The 22,791-nt window shown below is 34.7% G+C and overlaps 1 protein-coding gene across 2 annotated transcripts in view; it reads left to right on the top strand.

Moving 5' to 3' along the window:
• The window catches only part of ptgfrnb (prostaglandin F2 receptor inhibitor b), a 45,274-nt gene that overhangs the window by 8,835 nt on the left and 13,648 nt on the right, over positions 1 to 22,791 (top strand). For both annotated transcript variants that reach the window (XR_013820345.1, XM_079864061.1), the window contains exons 4-6: positions 1,102 to 1,467; positions 17,722 to 18,144; positions 20,175 to 20,582. Coding sequence is in view for 1 of the 2 variants with exons in the window: in XM_079864061.1 (XP_079720187.1) it covers positions 1,102 to 1,467; positions 17,722 to 18,144; positions 20,175 to 20,582 (1,197 nt within the window). In the remaining variant the exon portion in view is untranslated. The remainder of the gene's footprint in view (positions 1 to 1,101; positions 1,468 to 17,721; positions 18,145 to 20,174; positions 20,583 to 22,791) is intronic.

Genomic DNA, 22,791 nt, shown 5'->3' with positions numbered 1-22,791 from the left:
TTTGCAGATTCTTCCTGCTGCTCTTTTTCATATTACAAAAGTATATAGTACAAACAGCAAAAAGTGCCATAAACGTAGGCCTTAAAAGTGCCATAAAACGAATGTTTAGCAGCCAGAGCTACATTTCCGGAAAGAGTTCGCATTTGCAAGCTGTTTCAGACTCCAGAACAAACTCGGTTTTGGTTGATTTTGGTTGATATGACGTCACACCGGTTGAAATAAATCTTAATGACTATTAGTGTTATGGGTTTTTTTGTAACTGTTTTCTTTGTATTGAAGAAAAAGTTAAATGTGTGTTATTTTAATATTATATATATATATAAAATAGTTTTTTATGGGTTTAAGTTTTAGTATGTTTATGCGCTTTTATTTTCATATTTTGTATTTTTGTATTTTTATTTTATTTAGCTTCAATTATCCCAAGGCAACATCGTTAAAAAACGATTTTTAATAGCTTTAGGTAATAATAAATGGTAAGCTGATGTAGTCACGCGTTACTACATGTACGTACTATATAATAAGTGGGTTATACTTTTAGTAGAATATTAACTACATGTATAGGGTTAGGGTAGGATTAGGGTTTGGTTGAGGGTTAGTTGCATGTAATTATGCAATCATTTACTGTTATCACTATGGTAAGTACATGTAACATATGTAACAATGACTCTGTAAAATAAAGTGTTACCAAATAAAGTATAACCCAAGAAACATGAGGTTTATGGCTGGTATTTACTGTTATTGCTAGTGCATGTATTTAATTAATACTTATTTGAGTAAGTACAATAACTACATCACCTTCAAATAAAGTGGGTTACACTTTATTTTAATGTGTCATTGTTACGGTGTAATTATATATTTAAGTACTGGGTAATATTAATTAACTACATGTACTTACTATAGGGTTAGGGTAGGGTTAGGGTTTGGTTGAGGGTTAGTTGCATGTAATTATGCATAATTTACTGTTATTACTATGGTAAGTACATGTAACATGTAACAAGGACACTGTAAAATAAAGTGTTACCATAAGGTGTAACCCCAAAAAATGTTGTATCATTACAATCTGAGTTATTTTTGTTCCATCTCTTTCTTTGAAATCCTCAGCGAACTCCCTGACGGTTGTGGTTCAGGACAACTGCACATTATCCACCGGAGAGCCGCTGCTGCTCACCTGTTCGGTCTCGTTGGACACCGAGCTCTCCGTGGGGCTGGAGGTGACGTGGATGTTGAACACCAGTCGTACGCTGGCACACCTGAGCCGGGACGGCCTGAGGAACAACACGTCCGAGCTTGTGGACGTCAGGCGCTTGGGGAAGTGGGATTTCCAGATGAAAGTTCACGGCGTGGAGATGTCTGACGCAGGATTCTACTCCTGTAAAGTGAGCGTGTGGGTTCAGCAAATGAGTGGACGATGGTACAAGGCCGCGGAGAGGATTTCTGACTCCGTACGAGTTCATGTTATCAAGCAAAGTAAGAGAAATCATCACACTGCATCATTCACGACTCTTAGGGCTCTATTTCAACGATCTGAAACGCAAGTATCAAACGCGAAACGCAAGTAACTTTGTGGGCGGGTCTCGGGCGCTGTTGCTATTATACCGTCGGGATAAATGACTCTTGAAATGTAACATCTAATCTAAAATGTTAAATGAGTTAGTCTGAAGTCGCTTCATTACTCATAGGTGTGGTTTGGGCGTAACCTGAAATAAACCAATCAGAGCATACATTCCCTTTAAGAGCAGGCGCGCTTGTTCCATGGCGGATTGCTATTATAACGGCGGATTTGCAGGAGTGGTTCACAGCCGAGGAGACCGGCGTTCTCGTCAGGGCCGTAAAACACAGAGAAGTGACATTGGGGATGGAGAAACACACCCAAATTAGCTTCAGTTAAGCAGGCGTATGATAATTTGGGTAAATGTGTAAGCTAGATTTATGCCTATTTTTTCACATCTTCATGGACACCACAATGATTTCCCTCGTGTGGAATATTTTTCCTTGTAATTATGTATGGTTTGCAAAAATGTGAACTGCTGCATCTGCAAAGTGAGAATCAAAGTGCATGCGCGTTGTGCACACGCTACATTATGGCCAAGCATGTGTTCTTAAAATAGCATCTGAATGCGCCACTGACTTTAGACGAGGTTTCTCCTGGTCAGTGACGGAATTGTTTTCTGAAACTGCAAAATAGCACCAGGGAACGTTTGCGCCGGAACACGCCTCCTCTTTTCGCTGAACCGCCCCCGGGAGCGCAAGTTCATTCCCTAATTTACCGACGTGCGTCTGTGGAGGGAAAAGTCAAAATAGGAATGATACATGCGTCGGTGTACAAAGTCAATTGCCTCGGGTGCAAGATAGGGCCCTTAAAGGGTTAGTTCACCCAGAAATGAAAATTCTGTCAGTAATTATTCTCCCTCAAGTTGTTCAAACCCCGTAAGACTTTCGTTCATCTTCAGAACACAAATTAAGATATTTGTGATTAAATCTGAGAGCTGGATCACTCCTCCATAGGCTTCTCTGTAATCGAGATCTGCCATCCCAGAAAAGTTAGTAAAGACATCGTTAAAATAGTCCAAGTGACTACAGTGGCTCAACCTTAAGTTTATCAAGCGACGAGAATACTTTTTGTGCACAAAAAACAAACAAAAATATCGACTTTATTCAACTCTTCATTTTCTTCTGTGTTTCTCTGAGTGAGTTGACGGAGTGTAACACCGCAGCGCTTCTGGGTTTGTACGTCAGAACGGAGGCTCACTATTGGCCAGCATCACACACATGACCAGCATCAGCCAATAGTGAGCCTCCGTTCTGACGTACAAACCCAGAAGCGCTGCACTGTTACACTACGTCAACTCACTCAGAGGGAGAGTAATTACTGACAGAATTTAAATTTTTGGGTGAACTAACGTTTAACGATCATAAACACCCCGTTGCATCTCACATTTTGAGGGTGACATTTCAAGAAAATGCCATCTGAGGCTCTTTACCAGTGCGTATGAATGCGTTCTGCTTCACCCAGAGCTGAGACCCTCATCCATAAAATATTAATTTGATGTTGATTATTTGGTATTTAAATGACATTAAAAGCATATGTCGTTCATATTTGTGCACTTAAAAATATCTTTCCATATGTCAGCTCAGTGTTTCAGACGATGGCCTTGGGTTGTCTGTTAAAAGATGATTCGCAGATCATGGATGAGACAATTAGGGCTGGATGATATAGCTAAAATATAATTTTCAGCTTTTTGATGATATACATATATCTCATTAGTTATTTATTCTCTCTGAAATGGCTTTAAATTATTTTTTGTGTAAATAAGTGTGATGAATCATTCAGTAATTGTTGGCAAGATATTTAACTAACACACAGTTAATGTATTAAAAAATAAGCAAGCCATATTTTCCACACTTTTCCCACTGAGAATAATTGTATTTAAACACACCACCCAGTACACCCTAGCAACCGCCTAGCAACCACTCAGAATACCCTAGTAACCACCTAGCAACCACCCATAATACCTTAGCAACCCACTAGAAACACCCTAGCAACCGTGCCGAATTTTGCCACTGCAAGCACCACTCACATTTTCTTCAGGAAATGTACATTCTAGTTTACTCTATTGTTCAACAGTGACAGTAAAGACGTTTATAATGTTACAAAAGATTTATTTTCAAATAAATGCTGTTCTTTTGAACTTTTTACTGAAAGAATCCTGAAAAATTACTGTTTTCAACATCGATAATAATCATAAATGTTTCTTGAGCATCAAATCATCATATCAGAATGATTTCTGAAGGATCATGTGACACTGAAGACTGGAGTAATGATGCTGAAAATTCAGCTTTGATCACTGGAATAAATTACACTTTATTATATTTTCACATTTTAAAAAAGAATAATATTTTTTACAAATTCCTGTATATTAATCAAATAAATGCAGACTTGGTGAGCATATCAATTAAAAGAATCTTACCAACCCCAAACATGTGAACGGTAGCATATATGAAAACAATAAACAGACATACTTGCCTATATATATTTGACTAAAATATTTTAATATGTGAAAAGTGAACATTTTTTCAGTTTCTTAAATGGAAGTTTAATGGAAATGAATCGGCATTTTTGGTTTTGAAGTTTATGTATCTGAGAAGACATTATGAAATATTTAGACCAAGTGAAATAATAATAAACATACAAAAATACCCTAAATCTTTATGTTGCCAAATGATCACAAATGTTTGTGAATATTTAGATATCGCCCAGCCCTAATAACCGTATCGAAGTATAAAATCTCAGCTAGACCACTCGACTGGTTCGCTCTTAACCTGTCCATCAATTTCAGCCGTCTAAGTGAAAGTAAACGTGTGTGGCAGTGTGTTTGTGGGAGTTTAGTGCTGTTGTGTTAATAAGTAAGCTTCAGTCATGAGATGTGTGTGTGTGTGTGTGTGTGTGTGTGTGTGTGTGTGTGTGTGTCTGTGTGTTCGTGTCTGGTTGAAGATTTGCGTGCTAATGCATCAAAGGCCTGTGTGTGGTCGTTCTGATGGAGAACCGCTGTCTAGATCTACAGGCTAAAAGCCAGTTGCTCATGTTGAAGTCACAGTTAATTGCTTGGGATCTCGTTGTCAGCGTGATTAACAGCGAAGAGCTTCAACCTGTTTATTCTGTTCGGAGTTACAGGGAAAGTGAAGGAGTAGTTCACCGTAAAAGGGAAGCTCTGGAGTTGTTTACTCATCTCGTTGATTTCGAAACATGCTGAATTTTCCAAAAATTTATCCAAAATTGACAGAAAATATCATCAAAGTCGTGCAAACTTGGTGTGGTGCGTCTTCATGTGCCTTGTTTGACTTGGAAAATATAGACATTTAAGTTATTATTCACTGAAAATCTTCCCGCCAAAAGCAGGAGATGCAGGTCTGAGATCAAAAGGTTTCTGTGTATGTTTCAGAATTCAGATTCTTATTTGTAAAACAGAAGGTCACAGGAGGATAGGGTTGTGCAACCTAAAACTATTAAAAACATTTGTGTTTTTGAAAAAAGCCTGAAATAAAATATTATATGAAAAACCTGATTAAAAATTAGATATGTTGCTTTGAAAACTAACTGAAATATGTTTAAGTTGAAGCATTAAAATGACTAATTGGGAATAAATAAATAACTAAAATTGAGCCAAAACATTAAAAAAAGGAATCTAAATAGTAATATTCAAAAAAACTACAAAACGACAAAGCACATACCAAAATGACTAAAAGTTCAACTAAAATTAAATTGAAACTGAAAATAAATAAAAGCTACATTAAAATATAACTGAAATCTATAATAGTATATAAATAATAGTATAAAACTGGTGATCACACACATTAATTAACCGCTGCAGATTTCTATTAATTCATGATATCACACTGTTGGAATGCATAAAATGCTGTTTATTTTATTTACTATCCAAGCATTTTTACGGCCTTCATCAGATTTACAAGGAAAATGCAAGATTTTTCATTTGAGATGGTATGGGTGTTGGATGATGAAGTTTATTACTACAAAAAAATTAGATCAATATTCTTTAGTATGAGTAAAGACAAATGTTCTTGACGCCAGTGTTGTTATAGGTAAATAAAACTATTTTAAAATTGATTTTGCTAATTGAAATAAATTTGAAATAAAATAAAAATATTAAGTGAAAAACTTGAAAAAAAAAAACTAGAAATGTTGCCACTAACAGAAATAAACTACTATAATTACTCAAACAAAAACTTAAAAATGATTTTTTTTTTTTTATTAACTAGAAAACTAGCAAAAATTACAAAAGCACATAAAATGACTTAAACATAAACTAAAATTAAAGTTGAAAAATATAAATAAATATGAAAAATATGAATAAATATATATACTAATAATAATACTTTTGAGCAAGGCCTCAAGAGTAAAGACATTTATAATGTTACAAAAGATTCTATTTCAAATAAATGCTACTCTTTTTAACTTTTTATTAATCAAAGAATCCTGAAAACAAAATGTATCACAAAAATATGGAGCTCTTTTCAACATTGATAATCATAAATGTTTCTTGGGCATCAAATCATCATATTATAATGATTTCTGAAAGATCATGTGACACTGAAGACTGGAGTAATGATGCTGAAAATTCAGCTTTGATCACAGGATATAAATTATAATTTACTTTATATTCAAACAGAAATCATTTATTTCAAATACTAATAATATTTCACAATATTACTGTTTTTTACTGTATTTTTGATTAAATAAATGCAGCCTTGGTGAGCAGAAGAGTCTTCTTTCAAAAACATTTTTAAAAAATCTTCCTGATCTCAAACTGCTGGTTATTTTCTTACTGTCCAAGTGTTTTCCTATAGGAATTTAAAAAAAAAATTTTTTTCAGATTTCCTAGAGAACAAAAAGCTAGATTTAGATATGGCTCAGTGGGTTTCAATGGGTTTTAATAGGAAATCCCCACCAGCATTGCACACCAACAACCGTCTAAGCCATAGAAAGACGTCAGGTATTGTCTGTGACCTCCTGAAGTGGCCGTGGTCGTGTTTTCAGGGCCAGATGTGACGGTACACATCTTTGTAGGTGCACATCTGGAAACACTAGAGCACAACAGCAGTTTCATCTATAAAGAAATTGCCTCCAGATCGCAGGACTCTTGACTTTGACTGACTGCATTAAAAATAATAATTTGAAGAGTATTAGTTTTTGCTGGTTAGATGGTCAAATCTGTGTGGTAAATCCACACACGTACTGTACTTACACAAGCTCTTTAAGAATGCTATTATTCGTTTTCCCGTATGTGAGTAGGCCTACTACTCCTGTAAAAGCGTTAAAGAGAATCTCATTGTGTTTCCAGATCTTTAAATACGACCTATTATGTAGGGCCCTATAAAATCCGTTTTATTTTTTCCCAAATTCCGTTTTATTTTTTCCCAAATTCCGTTTTTTCCGTTTTAATTTTTGCAAATTCCGTTTTTTCCGTTTTAATTTTTGGGAATTCAGTTTTTTTTTACCCTTTACTGTTATTTTAGTCGTAAAAAGAGTGTTTTTAATGTTAATGATTAAAACGTACACAAATAAAATAAGAATGACCCTAAATTTATTGAGGTAACAAACAAAATTCTCATTTTAAGAGGTGTTAAATATGGTTTGGTTTGTTTACATTAGTGAATGTATTAGGCTAACTAACATGAACCACGAGCAATACATTTGTTACTGTATTTATTAATCTTTGTTAATCTTAGTTAACCCTAACCCTGTATTTTTATTATGTTTCTTCACACAGTGCATTAAGCTAACTAATGTTAACAAATACAACTTTTCATTTAAATAATGTAGACTACTAAATGGTGAAATTAACATTAATAAAGATTAATAAATGCTGTTAACTGATGTTAACTGATCTAGTTAACTAAAGTTTAATAAATGGAACCTTATTGTAAAGTGTTACCGATTTTGTTATACACCGAACCGATTCAGTGTTGGACAGATCAGTTGTTTTAACCATTCATTAAAGTGAATCGGTTCAAAGGAGTCATTAGTTCGAGAATCGGACGTATCATTAGCAGACTTGTACGCGTTGTGTGATTATCCCGGCAGTTAGGACATCGCACAAGATTTGTCAACACAGAAAACATTTCATCATTGGATAGGTTTAGTTTAGTTTATTGAAAGTGTTTTTTATGTCAGCTGAATGGGCGGAACGCTTTTCAGAGAAGAAGGCAAGGTAAAGTTTTTTTTTTGCACAATTCACACCCAGCGGTAGCCTAATTCAGGAAAATAATATCCGAATGCTCCACGTGAAACTTCGTTCTTCCGATCTTTTACCATTGTGTCAATTAGTGGTGGGCGATACTGCAAATTTCGGTATCGATCCGATACCAAGTAAATACAGGGCCAGTATCGCCGATATCGATACCGATACCGATACTTTTTCATTTTAAAAGCATGCACTTGAACTTGTATGCACTTTCCTGTGCTAGAGCAGTGTGTCGATATATGAGGTGAATGCATCATTAATATGCTAAATCTGAATACGTTTTCATGACTACTAAATATTTTGTGATTTGTGCTCGCAACTCGCCTGTAATTAGTCAGTGACTTTTACAAAACTACCCTAATTATAGTACTAGCCTACTAGTATACTAGCCTACTAGTATACTAGCCTACTGTTCAAAAGTTTGGGGTCTGTAAGACTTTTAATTCTCTTCTGCATTTATTTGATCAAAAATACAGTAAAAACTGGAATATTACAATTTAACATAGGTTTTCTATGTCATAGTAAACTGTAATTTATTCATGTGATCAAAGCTGAATTTTCGGCATCATTACTCCAGTAATGATGATAATTCATTGTAATATGCTGATTTGCTGCTCAGGAAACATTTCTTATTATTATCAATGTTGAAAACAGTTTCATATTTTTGTGGAAACCATGATACATTTTATGCAGAATTATTTGATGAACAAAGTTGAAAGAACAGCATTTATATGAAGTAGATTTTTTTTAACAGTGTAAAACCCTTGACTGTCACTTTTGATCAATTTAATGCATCGATCCTTGTTGAATAAAAATATTAATTTCATTAAAAAAATCTTACTGACGTCAACATTTTGAACCGTTATGTACACTTTTGGTTTGTTTATTGCGAAATAACTCCCGATTGTTTCTCTGTCATCTAAGCAAGGCTTCGTTTCCCAAACGCACTGGGCCTGTGAGCACCGGCATCGAACGCTCTCTGTGACTGATTGGTTTCGTTTTGTATACAGATGACTAGGAGAAAAGTTCTATCCTACACAATTATCCGCTAACATTCGCTTATTTTTCAACTTAGAAGCTTATTTTATGCACTGAATTGCGTGATAAATTAATAGAAAATTACTGGTAAAAAAAACACACATTTGGATCGATATTTTTATGTGAGGATCGATCCTTTTCGATACCACGTCAGTATCGATATATCGATACTTCAGGATCGATCCGCCCACCCCTAGTGTCAATTCTCAATTGATTTAGATTAATAAGCGCGAGGGAGTGAGAGAGAGCAAGACAGTTTGAAGACGCGCGCGCGACCGGGCCTCTCTCTCTGCTCATTCTTTCAGTAATATGCGATTTTCCTCAGACATACGTTTTTCTCCCACACAAAAGCTGAATTTTATTCCAAATACGTAAAATTCCGCGAAATTCCGCGTTGACACTAGATTCCGCGTTAATTCGCCAATTCCGCGATTCCGTCCGCGATTCCGTGATCGCGGAAATTATAGGGCCCTAATTATGCCCTTTATCAAAGTCTTGATGTTGTTTCAGGCTCTACTAGAACAGGTTTTCCTGCTTGAATGTTGATTATTTTCCTCATATTCTCCATTGTTGCGGCTCCTCTCTTCCCAGTCTGTCAGTAACGCTCTGTTTACTGTCTCTATGAAGCACCTCCTTCTGAAAAGCACACTGTGCTCTGATTGGTCGGCTGGAGCAGTGTGTTGTGATTGGTCGAGCGCTTCGAGTGTGTTTGGGAAATGTCCTGCCTTTTTCCATAACCGCCAGTTTAACACACTACTGACTAACTCAACCAGGCCCCGCCCCTTTATTCTGCGAATTAATTATTTAAATGAGGAATATTGTGACATGTTCGTTCCTGTGACACTGATAGAGAATAATTATATCATGCTGTGGAACTTTGCAAAGCTTTTTCATGCTCAAACAGCAACATTACACACTAAAGACAGATGAACGTGAAAAAGCATGATAGGTCCTCTTTAAAAGAGCAACTTTTACACTTTCCATGAACATTTTGGCTCTCGTTCCTCCACGCCGTTCCAAGAAACCGGTCTCATGCCGAGACACAGACCTGTAGAACTGCTAATGTTTGAACTTGAGAACATGTTATTGTGTGGGACGCTGAAAAGTGTTATTGTTCTCTCCTTTGTTTTCTCACTTCCTTCTCTTTAGACGCTTTGCTAAAAGGCCAGCATGATTACTCTTGCCTTCTGGGATGCATCTTTATGATCAAACTCTAGACAGCATCACATATAATCACCTGACAACATATTTGGTGTAGGATTTACAATTTGATGGTGTAGAAACTTCTAAATTAGAAACTAGTAAAAAAAATATTGGGTGTTTTTCGTGTTTTTATATTTATGTGCATTGTTGGTTCTTTGTGTGTACGCATGTTGAAACACAAGCAACAACAATTTCCCCATAAAGTAATCAATCAATAAATCAGTAGTAAAGACTGAAATAATTACTTTCTTGTAAAATGTACCAATAATCTTTGCTTTACTGTGTTCCTTTAAAAGAAGACTCTTCAAAGCTACATTTATTTACAGTAAAATACAGTAGAAACTGTAATATTGTGAAATATTATTAAAATTTAAAATAAGTCTTCAATATGAATATATAGTAAAGTGTAATTCATATCCTGTGATCAAAGCTGAATTTTCAGCATCATTACTCCAGTCTTCAGTGTCACATGATCCTTCAGAAATCACTCTAATATGATTTGCTGCTCAAGAAACATTTATGATTATTATCAGTGTTGAAAACAGTCATTAAACTGATACATTTTATTTTTCAAGATTCTTTGATAAATAGAAAGTTCAAAAGAACAGCTTTTATTTGAAATCAAATCTTTTATAACATTATAAATATATTTACTATCACTTTTGGACAATTTAATGCATCTTTGTTGAATAAAAGAGTTCATTTATTTTAAAATAATTAATTAATTTTGAACGGTATCATTAGTTGGGAAGGTAATCGCAGAATGATTGCAATAAGAGTATTTTAAAGTATTGACTATAAATATAGTTCACGTGTCAAAAGGTTTTAATGAAAGGTTCATAAATAAGGTCTTAACATTTATTTAAATTTAAATAGTCTTAAAAGTGTTTGTGCACTGAAAATTATTTTTTACTTTGAAACAATTTTCACTTTTTACAAAGAACTGTGAAACATTTAAAATGTAAAACATTGAATTAAATGTGAAATTTTGAAGTAAAAAGACTGAAATAGCATTTTCTTTTAAAACCTACTCCAATAATCTTATTTCCTACTTTAAAAAAATACAATTTTTTCTATGTTAATCAGAATATAACGCTGTTAGTTCACACTCACAGTTAGGAGAACCATTTTTGGTTCCTCAAAGAACCTTTGAGAACAGTTCTTAAAAGAACCATTTTAATCATTTCGAACAGAGATGGCGACAAAGAGGAAAACTACGGACTGCAGCTTTAAAATAACCATTTTAATAATCTTTTGTAGAATGAAAAGATTCCATGGATGTTGAAGGTTCTTCACGGAACCATTGATGCCAATGAAGAACCTTTATTTTTGACTGTAGCGACGTGAGCAATAGTTAGTGATGTTAGACTGTGCAAACGCCACTAATAAAGACAATTTTCATCTCCACAGATCCCTTCTATCGAGATGAAGATTGTCTTTATTAGTGGCGTTTGCAAAGTCAAGCATCACTAACTATTGCTCATGTCGAAGGCAATGCATAGTGTGAAATATCCATTCCACAGCTTTTGACTTTTCTACCACTCCTTCCAACATTAGCCGCGTTTCCATTACCCTTCAAATTGCGCAAATTGAAATTAAGAATTGAAAATACGCCCAATGAAAACAAGTCAATTTCGCAAAAACTCACATTTATTGCAAAAAAGTTTTTACGCTCGCATGAGGAGGTTTTCCAGGCAATTCGAAAAAGAAATATTTTGCAAAACTGCAATGGAAACAGTTTTTGCGCATTTACAGCTCACCTGACGTACAGTAGATGACGCGGTGCGTTTGGACAGAAGACGAGACAGAGTTCTTTATTAAACTCATATAAGAAGAAAGAATTACAGGAATACTGGATTCTAAACCTCAAATAAATGCCACAATCAAGACCTCGAAGCAGAAATGAGGGAGAAACACCCAGAAACACCTCATATGAGCCGCTCACGAGTATAATAAGGGTCGTTCCTTACCATTAATGCTTGGAAAACACACACACATCTCCTTCCATTAATAATAATGGCCAGTGCAGTGGCTGGGATATAGTACATAAACCTACCAACGTCCGTCGCCATGGTTTTTGGAATGAAGTTTTAGTCGCATAACATCGGTTAATGGAAATGCCGTCATTTCGAAATAGTTTTTTGACGACATTTAGAAAAAATCGCAAAAGTTTTGCGCAAATCTGTAATGGAAACGCGCCTACTGTTTTCAGATGAGTGCCAAATGACTCAGTTCTCGTTCTTGTATATTTGTCTTGTTGTGTTTGCTCTTATAATTCAATCTTATAATTGAGCTCTTTAATACACGGTGATCTGGATGTCTTTATTTGGTCTCCTCGGAGAAACACGCCACTGTGTGTGTGTGTGTGTTTAGAGCATGTTTATTTGTGGCATATTTTTGCATTGCGAGATCAAAGTCTGCGTCTGTGGTGTGTTGATAGTGAAGGTGGTGTCGTCTGTTATCATGGTGTCTGATGAGTAGCACACTTTGTAGTATTTGGCGTTATCATCCAGCGTTGAAGAACAGAGTGTTTGTGGACGACGCTCGATCAAAGCAGTGAAGTGCACTAACCTCACGCTGACGTACTGTACCGCCTGAACCCATGCCATATGCTCACGCATCTTACTGTTGTGGAAACAGCTGAAGTCTCTGTCAGGATTTCAGGAGATGTTCTTCATGTTGTCTTGCACTGATGGATGACTTGTGCTGCTCAAACTCATTAGCGTTAATGACTTTAAGACCCGTTGAGCCCAGCAACCAGCATGTTAATTCTGTATAGTCTCTATAGAGTCATGTGTGTGTGTGTGTGTGTGTGTGTGGCCTGTTTGTAAATTGTACATCATAGTGTATGTACGTATAACGAGTCGCTTGGTTTTCAGTTATTTTAACTTTTTATATATTTTTTTATAATATTTTTATTTTTATTTTATTAATCTTTTTTTCTGATTTATTTAAGAAGAGATTTAAGAATCAAAAATATTCTGATTTAGTTTCTCTATTCTGTTTTGATTTCCAAATTTATATTCTCATTTATTAAGCAAAATTATTATTATAGTTTGATTTATTCTGTTATTTATTCAGTCTGTATTCTGATTTCTAAAATTATATCTTATTAAATTTTAAAATTTAATTTATATTTAAATTATTCTGTTTTTTTAATCAAATTAAATTAATAAATTAATAAAATTATATTATAATATATAATAAAGTTATATAAAATTATATATAATAAAGTTCTATTTTATATGGAAGCTTGTTTCCGCCACAGAGTGAAAAATAAAAAAGGTAATTGCGACTTTTTAATCTCACAATTCTGACTTTTTATCTCAGAATTGCGTCATATAAAGTCGCAATTGCAGGTTATAAAGTCAGAATTGTGAGATATAAACTATTCTGAGGTAAAAAAAAAAAAGTCCATTTTTTTTTTCCTTAGAATTGGACTTTATATCTCACAATTGTGAGAAAAGATGCCAGAATTGCGAGATATAAACTCGCAATTATGTGTTATAAAGTCAGAATTGCATGATATAAAGTCGCAATTGTGAGAAAAAAGTCTTTATTTCACGCAATTGCGACTTTATTTTACGCAATTGCGACTTTATTTCACGCAATTCTGACTTTATTTCACGCAATTCTGACATTATATCTCGCAATTCTGAGAAATAAAGTCAGAATTGCGAGATGTAAACTCGCAATTGTGAGATAAAAAGTCGCAATTATCTTTTAAAATGTTTTATTCTGTGGCGGAAACAAGCTTCCATAATTTTATTCTGATTCATAAAATTATTATTATTAAATGTATATTTTGATTCATTCTTTTTTTTATAAAATATAAGTGTTTCTTCAGTAAGTTGTGTTCTATTCATATTTATAGTTATATTCTGATCCTACTAAGTGAGTCTATAATCTAAACCCAATCATTTAGAGATTATCGGGTGTCCATTGGTTACTAATCTCCAGTTTAGTGCTGATGTCAAAAGCCCCGGATCATGTGACCTGTAATCTAAACTCAGCTGTCACTCGTCTGCATCATTCTCTCTGTATTTGAATAACAATTACACCAAACACACAAACACTAACCTGATGCTCCAACAAGCACCACAGCTCATTCTCTAGACAGGTGTGCGGAAAGCCAGAAGAAAGTGCGAGAGAACGAAATGGAGAGAGGAAGACGGAGACAAAAGCAAGAGCGAGAGAGCAAGAGAGCGAGTGTGAGATAAAGTCTGATAATGCAGATTGAATGTCTGCAGTGGAGAGGCTCTTAATGAATCGTGATTGACAGATCCTCGTTTCGTTCCCAGGACACTCGGTTCCCGTCCATAGCGACCGGCTATAGAGCTCCTCTCAGACATTCATCTTGTCTTCTCTGTTTGTCCGGGTAAAGAAACACATTGTAGACCTGCTCTCGTCCTGTCTTTATTTATCTTTCTTTAACTAGAAGTCTCTCTTTCGCTGCCTGGTTCTCCTCACTTGATCCCAAAAGTTCATTACCAAGCTGTGCTCAGAATTATAAAGGTCTTCAGCTAAAGCAACAAACTAAGTAACTAACTTTAAAAAGTTATTAGTTAACTGGCAATGCTGGAAAAAAAATATATTAATTGAATTGGCTTTTATTTATTTATTTATTTATTTTCAGCTTTCATTTTAATCTTTGAGTCATTTTAGGAAATTTGTTATATGCTTTTATCATTTTTGTAGTTTTAGTTTTTTATATTTCTATTTATTTTTATTTTGTTTCAGTTTTACTACAACTTCTACTTAATGTCTATTTATAAGCATTTAATTTAAAATATTTTCTTTGAATATTATTTATTTTTGCTTCATCTCAAACAATTTTTAATTAAATTTTAGTTAACAATGACAGCGCTGGGTTGAACCGCCTGAAATGTCTAGTTTAATTTTTACTTCCACAAGCAGGTTAAATTGGCTATTGTTAACTTTGATATCTCAGCTGTTTCTCCCATAGATTAGGGGATTTTAATCTTAATTATTCTTTTTCTCAGTATAAAGACTCCAGTTATCTTGTGTTTCATACAAGATCTCTATAACGCCTCGAAGATTTGCCAACGTCTGCAATCCAAAGTCAAAGATCTCAATGTGAACTGGAATATTTCTCATCAAATTCTATCTAGAATTTTTTATTTTATTTTGAGCAATATTTTTTGCATTAAGCCTCTGATGCTCTTCGGTTGATGGTCAAAAATTACAGAATTTGAAATGATTGCACTATATTTTAGTCCAATAATGTTTTTATTTATTTAATATTTTGTATTTTTAGGGGATTTTATGGTACTAATTTATATTTATGCAGGAGATATAATCCATTTATTCACTTTTTGAGCATAGACCTCTGTCATAAATATTGAATGCTTTGAAGAATTCAGTTTGGTCTCTTTTTAAAGATGGCAGATTATTGCTGAAGTGAAGCAATAAAAAAAGTTTAAAAAGATTTATAAAATTTACAAACATTTATTGTTATGAAAAATGCACAAAAATATATATTTTTTATTTATATTTATTTTCCAAAACACGTTTTACTCTAAAACTGTGAGAAAATCAAAGCCATAAATCTAAACAAGCTGTGCTCCAAATTTGAGGTCATTATCTCAAAAAATGAGCTTTCAGTGAGATTTTGTTTGGCCGCAGTACCAGACGCTTCCACTAGATGAAATTCATTTCCCATTCATTTCCAATGCGCTCATTTTTGACTGTGAACAATACAAGTGTGTCTATTTTTTTCAGGACCATTTAACATTTTTGAATCATGTCCATGATTTTTTTTCTTGTTCACACAGCAAAATCTTTACCATGTTTCGTAACCATTTCGCAAAAAAATCAGCACAAGAGGGTTAAAAGTGTCCAAAACATAGCCTACCTTACACTGGTAACCAGCGCTAAGACTAAGTTTAAGCACCAGCTGGACTAGGTTTTCAGGTCTAGACTGCAGGGATAAAACCTATTTTTGCTGCATATGTGCCAATAAGATGTTCCCCAAAGTAAATGGCTATAAGTGGGAGGGGCTTAGCGAACAGGAAGTGATGCGAATGAGAGCCACAACGCACAGATGGTCCCAGTGACTCAGCCGGCGTGACGTCCAAAAAGCTTAACGCAAAACCCACCACCACATGTGATGCTCAGTGGGGTTGTATATACCATTGATTGTCTGGATGATTTTCATTTGTCTGTGTTCCCGTGCCTCTCTCATGTGTTTTCCTGAGCTATTTACGTCATGTGATTATGTCAAGGTTGTCCGTGTGGGAGAATAGCACTGGCTTTGGCCCGCTGTAAGTCTTTGTGTGTCTCTAGTACTGCTCACCCGAGCATGAAGGTCCCAGCTGTATAGGAAGAGACGCAGGGAGCCCTTCACTAACCGGGCCGGCTGCCCACAAACACTTGACACTGGTGCGCTGAGAGCCTAGAAACGGCTTTAATGAGTGTGTGAATGTGCACGTGAGTTGATGTTTGGAGGTGTGTGAGGGACATTTGTAGTCATTTACAGTGTCTTTTCACTGCTGAAGAATCAGTTTAATCAATAATCCAGCTTAATTTTCTTCCAAAGAGTCACTTTGGGATAGTTCAGCCAAAAATAAAAATTCTGGCGCTTGACTGGCAACTTAAAAAAATTCTGGCGGGGACAGAGTTAAAGGGATAGTTCACCCAAAAATAAAAAATGTGTCATAATTTACTCACCCTTATGTTGTTCCAAACCTGTACGAATTTCTTTCTTCTGGTGAACACAAAAGATGACATTTTGAAGAATGACAGTTTCTGGTCCCCCATTGACTTACATAGTAATTTTTCCCTGTACTGTGGAAGTCAATGGGGGACCAGAAACTGTTTGGTTAAACGATTTTAATGCACGACGTGGAGGCAAAGAACAGCCCGACATTCAAATTGTTTAATGCACAGCTAGCTGTAGATTATCCCACTTATGTAATGGTTATTTGCCAGTATTGACAATTTAAAGTTGACTACCCCTGTAGTCAATAATTTTATCCCTTAAAACTCATCTTCGATCACCAAAATTACACATTTAAGCATTTTTTCCTTTAAAAAAAATTATTCATGCCAAAAAAATAGCTTGAATGTAACTCAACACCCTTGCCTCATTTAGTATACGTGGTTCTATGAATATGCAAATGAGCCCCGCCTCCACTCACTCGCTCAGCTCAGAGATCCACTGGTTGACGATCACACGTTGATCTGATTGGTTACAAGGTAGTTTGTGACGTGAAACACCAGTGATTTCAAAGCGTGTGTTTGAGACTGTCTTTGGTTCACTGCAGTTTTAAGGAGGAAATACTCAGCAATGCTGTCGAATTATGAATTTACACATGCTTTGACTTAATGCAGATTAAAAACACCACATAGACACATAAACAACATTAAAAGCTGGATTTTCACCACAGGGGGATGTTTTATTTGGTGTTTGTTTAGGCAAGAATCACTTTTGACTTGAACTAGTGAGCATAACACTCACAATAACACTCACAATAACACTCACAATAACACCATATAGAAACATCACAACACTCAAAACACCTCACTGCAGTGCAACACCCTGACAGGCAATGTGCTAAAACAACATCCCATCATGCACGGCATGCTTTAAAAATGTGCAAATCTACTATACATCATTATTTAATGTGTGTTTTTTAAATTTAATCTGAAATAGGCGACGCTTTATTTTTATTTTGACTAATGTCTCTGTGTCTCTCAGATCCAGACTACACCGTTGTCCTAAACTCATCTGTGAACGCAAAGTTCTTCGGCGACCCGACGGAGCTGGAATGCAAAGTTACAAACGTGTCCAATCTCCGTAGTGGAAGACTGGGAGTGTCGTGGCTTTACAGAGACGCTGTTCCCGGTGACGCTCCAGTATCTACTCACACTATCGCGTCATTGGATGAGAACGGGACCCTCGTGCCAGGCAAGACGTACAAGAAACGCATGGAGGCGGGGCTTATTACAGCGACCAGGGCGGAGCCTTCCACATTTAAGCTCCGCCTCCTTCACACGACGGACGCCGACGCTGGAGAATACACGTGTGGCGTAACGGCGTGGATCCCGACTCGTCATGGGAACTGGAAAAAGGTTGTGGAGCATTTGACCCCAGCGCTTAAAGTCAGCTTTGCTAACAAGCGTAAGTTTGCATGCATTTAAATGCTTATGTAATCTTCTAGGGGTTTTGCACGTTTTAGTGAGACCAACAAACAAACTTTTCTTGTTTAGTTAGCTCTGCCTCTGTATATAAAATATCAAGGTAACACTTTACAATAAGGTTCATTAGTTAACATTAGTTAATGTATTAGCTTACATGAACTAACAATAAGCAGAACATTTGTTTCAGTATTTATTAATCTTAATGTTTATGTTAGTTAATAAAAAATACAGCTGTTCATTGTTTGTTCATGTTAGTTCAGGGTGCATTAACTAATGTTAACAAATACAACCTTTGATTTTAATAATGTATTTGTAAATCGTTAGCCTCATACCATAATTGCCTAAGAAAATAATTAATTAAAAAATGACTTAGGCAATTATGCTATGAGGCTAACGAAATGTTGAAATTAACTAAGATTAATAAATGCTGAAGATGGTTAACTGATGAACCTTATTGTAAAGTGTTACCAATATCAAACATTATAAGGTGTCTAGTTTGCCTCAGACATCTGTGAATATTGCAGCTCAAATGTTCACGCTTCTATTCTGGTCTGACATATGACATCTCAGCTCATTGATTTCCTGCATCATTTCTATAATTACCTGAACGCAATACATATATGCATGGAAGCATTTGCACCGGTTGACTTCAACCAGCAACGTCTTCTGTAATGGAGAATTGTGTTTCATGAGGAGCTACAAATGATGCCGTTTGTATTATATTCTGATGTGTTTTGTGAGCTGCTGGACTGATGCAGTTCTCCACAGGGTGCAGTTTATTCTGACATGCTGTACGGTTATGCTCAAAACTGTTGCTACTCAAAGTTATACAGCTGCAATTGCAGCTTTAATGACCTCTAAGAACATTTGGCATAATTTTGCCATTATCTCATATCGTCGCTCCTATATTGGGACACTTTTTCATATTCCAAGAGACTTGGCAATAAATTGTCTTATGTAACAAAAGACTGATAACTCTCTTTCACAGAGAAGACATGGTTCGGTGTTGCTGCGTAAATTCATTCATCTCATTCAGAGCTCAGAGTTCCCAGCTCTCAGCTCCAAGTGTCAAGTTTGTCTCAGATGTTTTTCCTTAAATGCATTATGAGAAATAAACAGAGCCATATAGCCATGAATAAATGCTTGTAGCACAAAGTGCTTTTACAAATAATAATAATAATGATAATATTAATAATTTATATTATTATGATATAAATAATAATAATACAATTATTATTGTTATTTATTTAAAGATTTATTATATTTATATGATCATAATTGTAATATAAATAATGATCACATAATAATAATAATTAATAATAATGTTAATTGTTGTTATTGTTTTTTAAATATGTATTATTTATATTATTACTATTAATAATAATCACATCATTGATAATAATAATATTATAATATTTAATAATAATATACATATTTATTATTATTATTATTATTATTATATTATAAATAATAATCACATCATCAATAATAATATGATTAGTATGTATTTCTATTATTATTATTATAAATAATAAATACATAATTAATAATAATAAGTATTATCATTATGTTTGTGCTTTTATTATGTTAATGTTATTATAGTTTAAATATGTATTATTGTTTATATTATTATAAAATAAAATAATGATATGATTATTTATTTATTTATTTATTTATTATAATTACAATATAAATAATAATCTGATCATTAATAATAATAATATTATTATTATTATTTAATAAAAAATATTTATTTTAATTTTATTACGCTTGGTGTATCATTTGCATTGTATTGTTTGTTAATATTTAGTGCTTGTAGCAATCTGGAGAGAAGCTCGGCTCTTTTGATGAGAATTCATATTGAGATCTCTTTTGCATCTAAGCGAATATGAACAGTTGGAGGAGAGAAACCTCATGTGTAGACATTAAAATCTCCATGTAATCTCATTCCTGCCTTGGAGGAACAGTTGAGATATTAATAATGAGATCTGTTGTGTTGGTCTCGCGCAGGTCCTGTTCTCGGTGCCGTAGCCCGTCGTCTCCGTGAAGCTACGGCTACTGGCTCCACGTTTGAGATGAGCTGCCAGGCCAATGTGCAAAACCTCCCGCCGGGAACCTCCTTTTCCATCCTCGTCCTGTCCGAGAAGGACGACAGGTCTCCCAGCCGCAAACTGGCCTCGCTGGGCCCGGAAACGGTTCTTCAGCTGGAGGACTGGGGCGAGCCGGGCCGACGGGACGGCCTGATGCTGGTGAAGACCGGGAAGAGGGAGTTTCAGTTTCGTATCCAAGCGGTGCAAGAGACCGATCGCGGCTTCTACTCGTGTGAAATGAAAGCCTGGACGAAACAGGCCGGGGAAGACTGGGTCGAGATGGCCAAAGGAGTGTCCAATAAGCTTAAGGTCGCTTTCGAACACAAAGGTAGAGAATATGAATCTCGTGAAAACATGTCCAAATTACAGTAGCACTTTACAATAAGATTTCATTAGTTAACATGATTTAACTACGTTAGGTAACATGAGCAATGCACAATACTTCTACATAGGCTTGAAAACATGTCCAAATTACGGTAACACTTTACAATAAGGTTTCATTAGGCAAGGCAAGGTAAGTTTATTTAAATAGCACATTCCATACACTATGGCAATTCAAAGTGCTTTACACAGAAAGGAATTAAAATAATCACAAAATAAAAGCAAGGAAGATTAAAACAGTTATAAAAGAAATTAAAAGAGATATATGATACAGTTATATAATGAATTAAAAGAGTAGAAAGATGATACATAGATAAACTTCTTATCTGGCTAAAGAACGGTGTATCATATTTTGCACAACTCCCAGTTTTACTGTGAGGTTTTCCCACGGTGATTCCACTGTGTCTAGTTGAATGAATGAATGAATGAGGCATTTATATAGCGCTTTCATATGTACTACTGTACACCCAAAGCGCTTTACAATTATATCAGGGGATCTCTCCTCAACCACCACCAGTGTGCAGCATCCACTTGGATGATGCGACGGCAGCCACAGTACAACGGCGCCAGTGCGCTCACCACACACCAGCTATAGGTGGAGAGGAGAGAGAGTGATAGTGCCAATTCAATGTATGGCACTAGTTAACATTATAGGGTTGTGTGATATATATCGTCTGCAATAAGATCATAATTGTTGTTTTAACAATGTGCGATCTGACATTATCGAGTTTGTCCCTCATTTTACATAAACACACCTAGAGAGCGCACACATACTGTACACTACATGATGTAGTCTAAGTTAGACTAGTATGCTTTCAGTGAGTGATTTACTCTATTAAAATGCATTTGTAATGCACTCATTATTCAAGATAAGGGGCAAAATACCTCTGTATGTCTTTTATATTCATATAATTTTATATAGTTAATCAATATCACACGAAAAGTGCTGTTTTTTCCCCGCCAAATATCAGCATAATTACAAATATGATATTGATTTTATACAACAGTTCGATAAACAAGTTAATATTAAGTGAGACACAGTATTGCCTGTTTTTGCTCTATTTCGCCAATGTTAATAGTTCCAAACAAAAAACACAGAACTGTCTCTGAGCAACACACAGCAGTGTTTCGTGACTGAATGAACGAATCGTTTGAGTGAATGATTCAATGACTCTCTCATTATCACAGTCAAATGCTTCGTTCATGAATTAATTGGCTGTTTGAATGAATCAGTCGAATCTCAGTTACTCACTCATTAACAGTGACTTGCTGTTGGTTTTAATTTCATATTTAAAGTAGTTTATATATATATATATATATATATATATATATATATATATATATATATATATATATATATATATATATATATATATATAATTTCAAATATCAATATTCAACATTTTATGTTTAAAACATCAAAACATTATTTCTGCATTTGTAACTGCAGGTTAAGTGCATTAATGTCCCTCTGAGCTTCATTAAACAGTCTAATAAGGTCACACTTTAGAATAGGTTTCAATTCTCACTATTAACTATGACTTTTGCCTCAATAAACTCCTAATTACTGCTTATTAATAGTCAATAAGGTAGTTGTTAAGTTAAGGGATGTAGAATATGGTCATGCAGAATAAGGCATTAATATGTGCTTCATAAGTACTAATAAACAGCCAATATCATAGTAATATGCATGCTTATAAGCAACTAGTTAATAGTGAGAACTGCACCCTAAACTAAAGTCTATTAGTTTATAAGTCTATAAACTAAGACATTTATAATGTTGCAAAAGATTCAATTCCAAATAAATGCTGTTGTTTTTAACTTTCTTTTCATCAAAGAATCTTAGAAATAAAAATGTATCACAGTTTCCACAAAAAATATGAAGCAGCACAACTGTTTTTAACATTTATAATAATCATAAATGTTTCTTGAGTATCAGATCATCATATTAGAATGATTTCTGAAGGATCATGTGACACTGAAGACTGGAGTAATGATGCTGAACATTCAGCTTTGATCACAGGATATAAAATACACTTTACTATATATTCACATAGAAAACAGTTATTTTTGTAATAATATGTCACAATATTAATGTATTTGTGTAGTACACTGTATTGGTAAATATATATAAGACTGGAATGATGCTATTTTTG

The sequence above is a fragment of the Squalius cephalus genome (assembly GCF_949319135.1).
Source record: "Squalius cephalus genome assembly, chromosome: 2".
NCBI classification, from domain to species: domain Eukaryota; kingdom Metazoa; phylum Chordata; class Actinopteri; order Cypriniformes; family Leuciscidae; genus Squalius; species Squalius cephalus.
The sequence above is the reverse complement of the archived record's forward strand: the minus strand, read 5'-3'. Positions and strand labels throughout refer to the sequence as shown.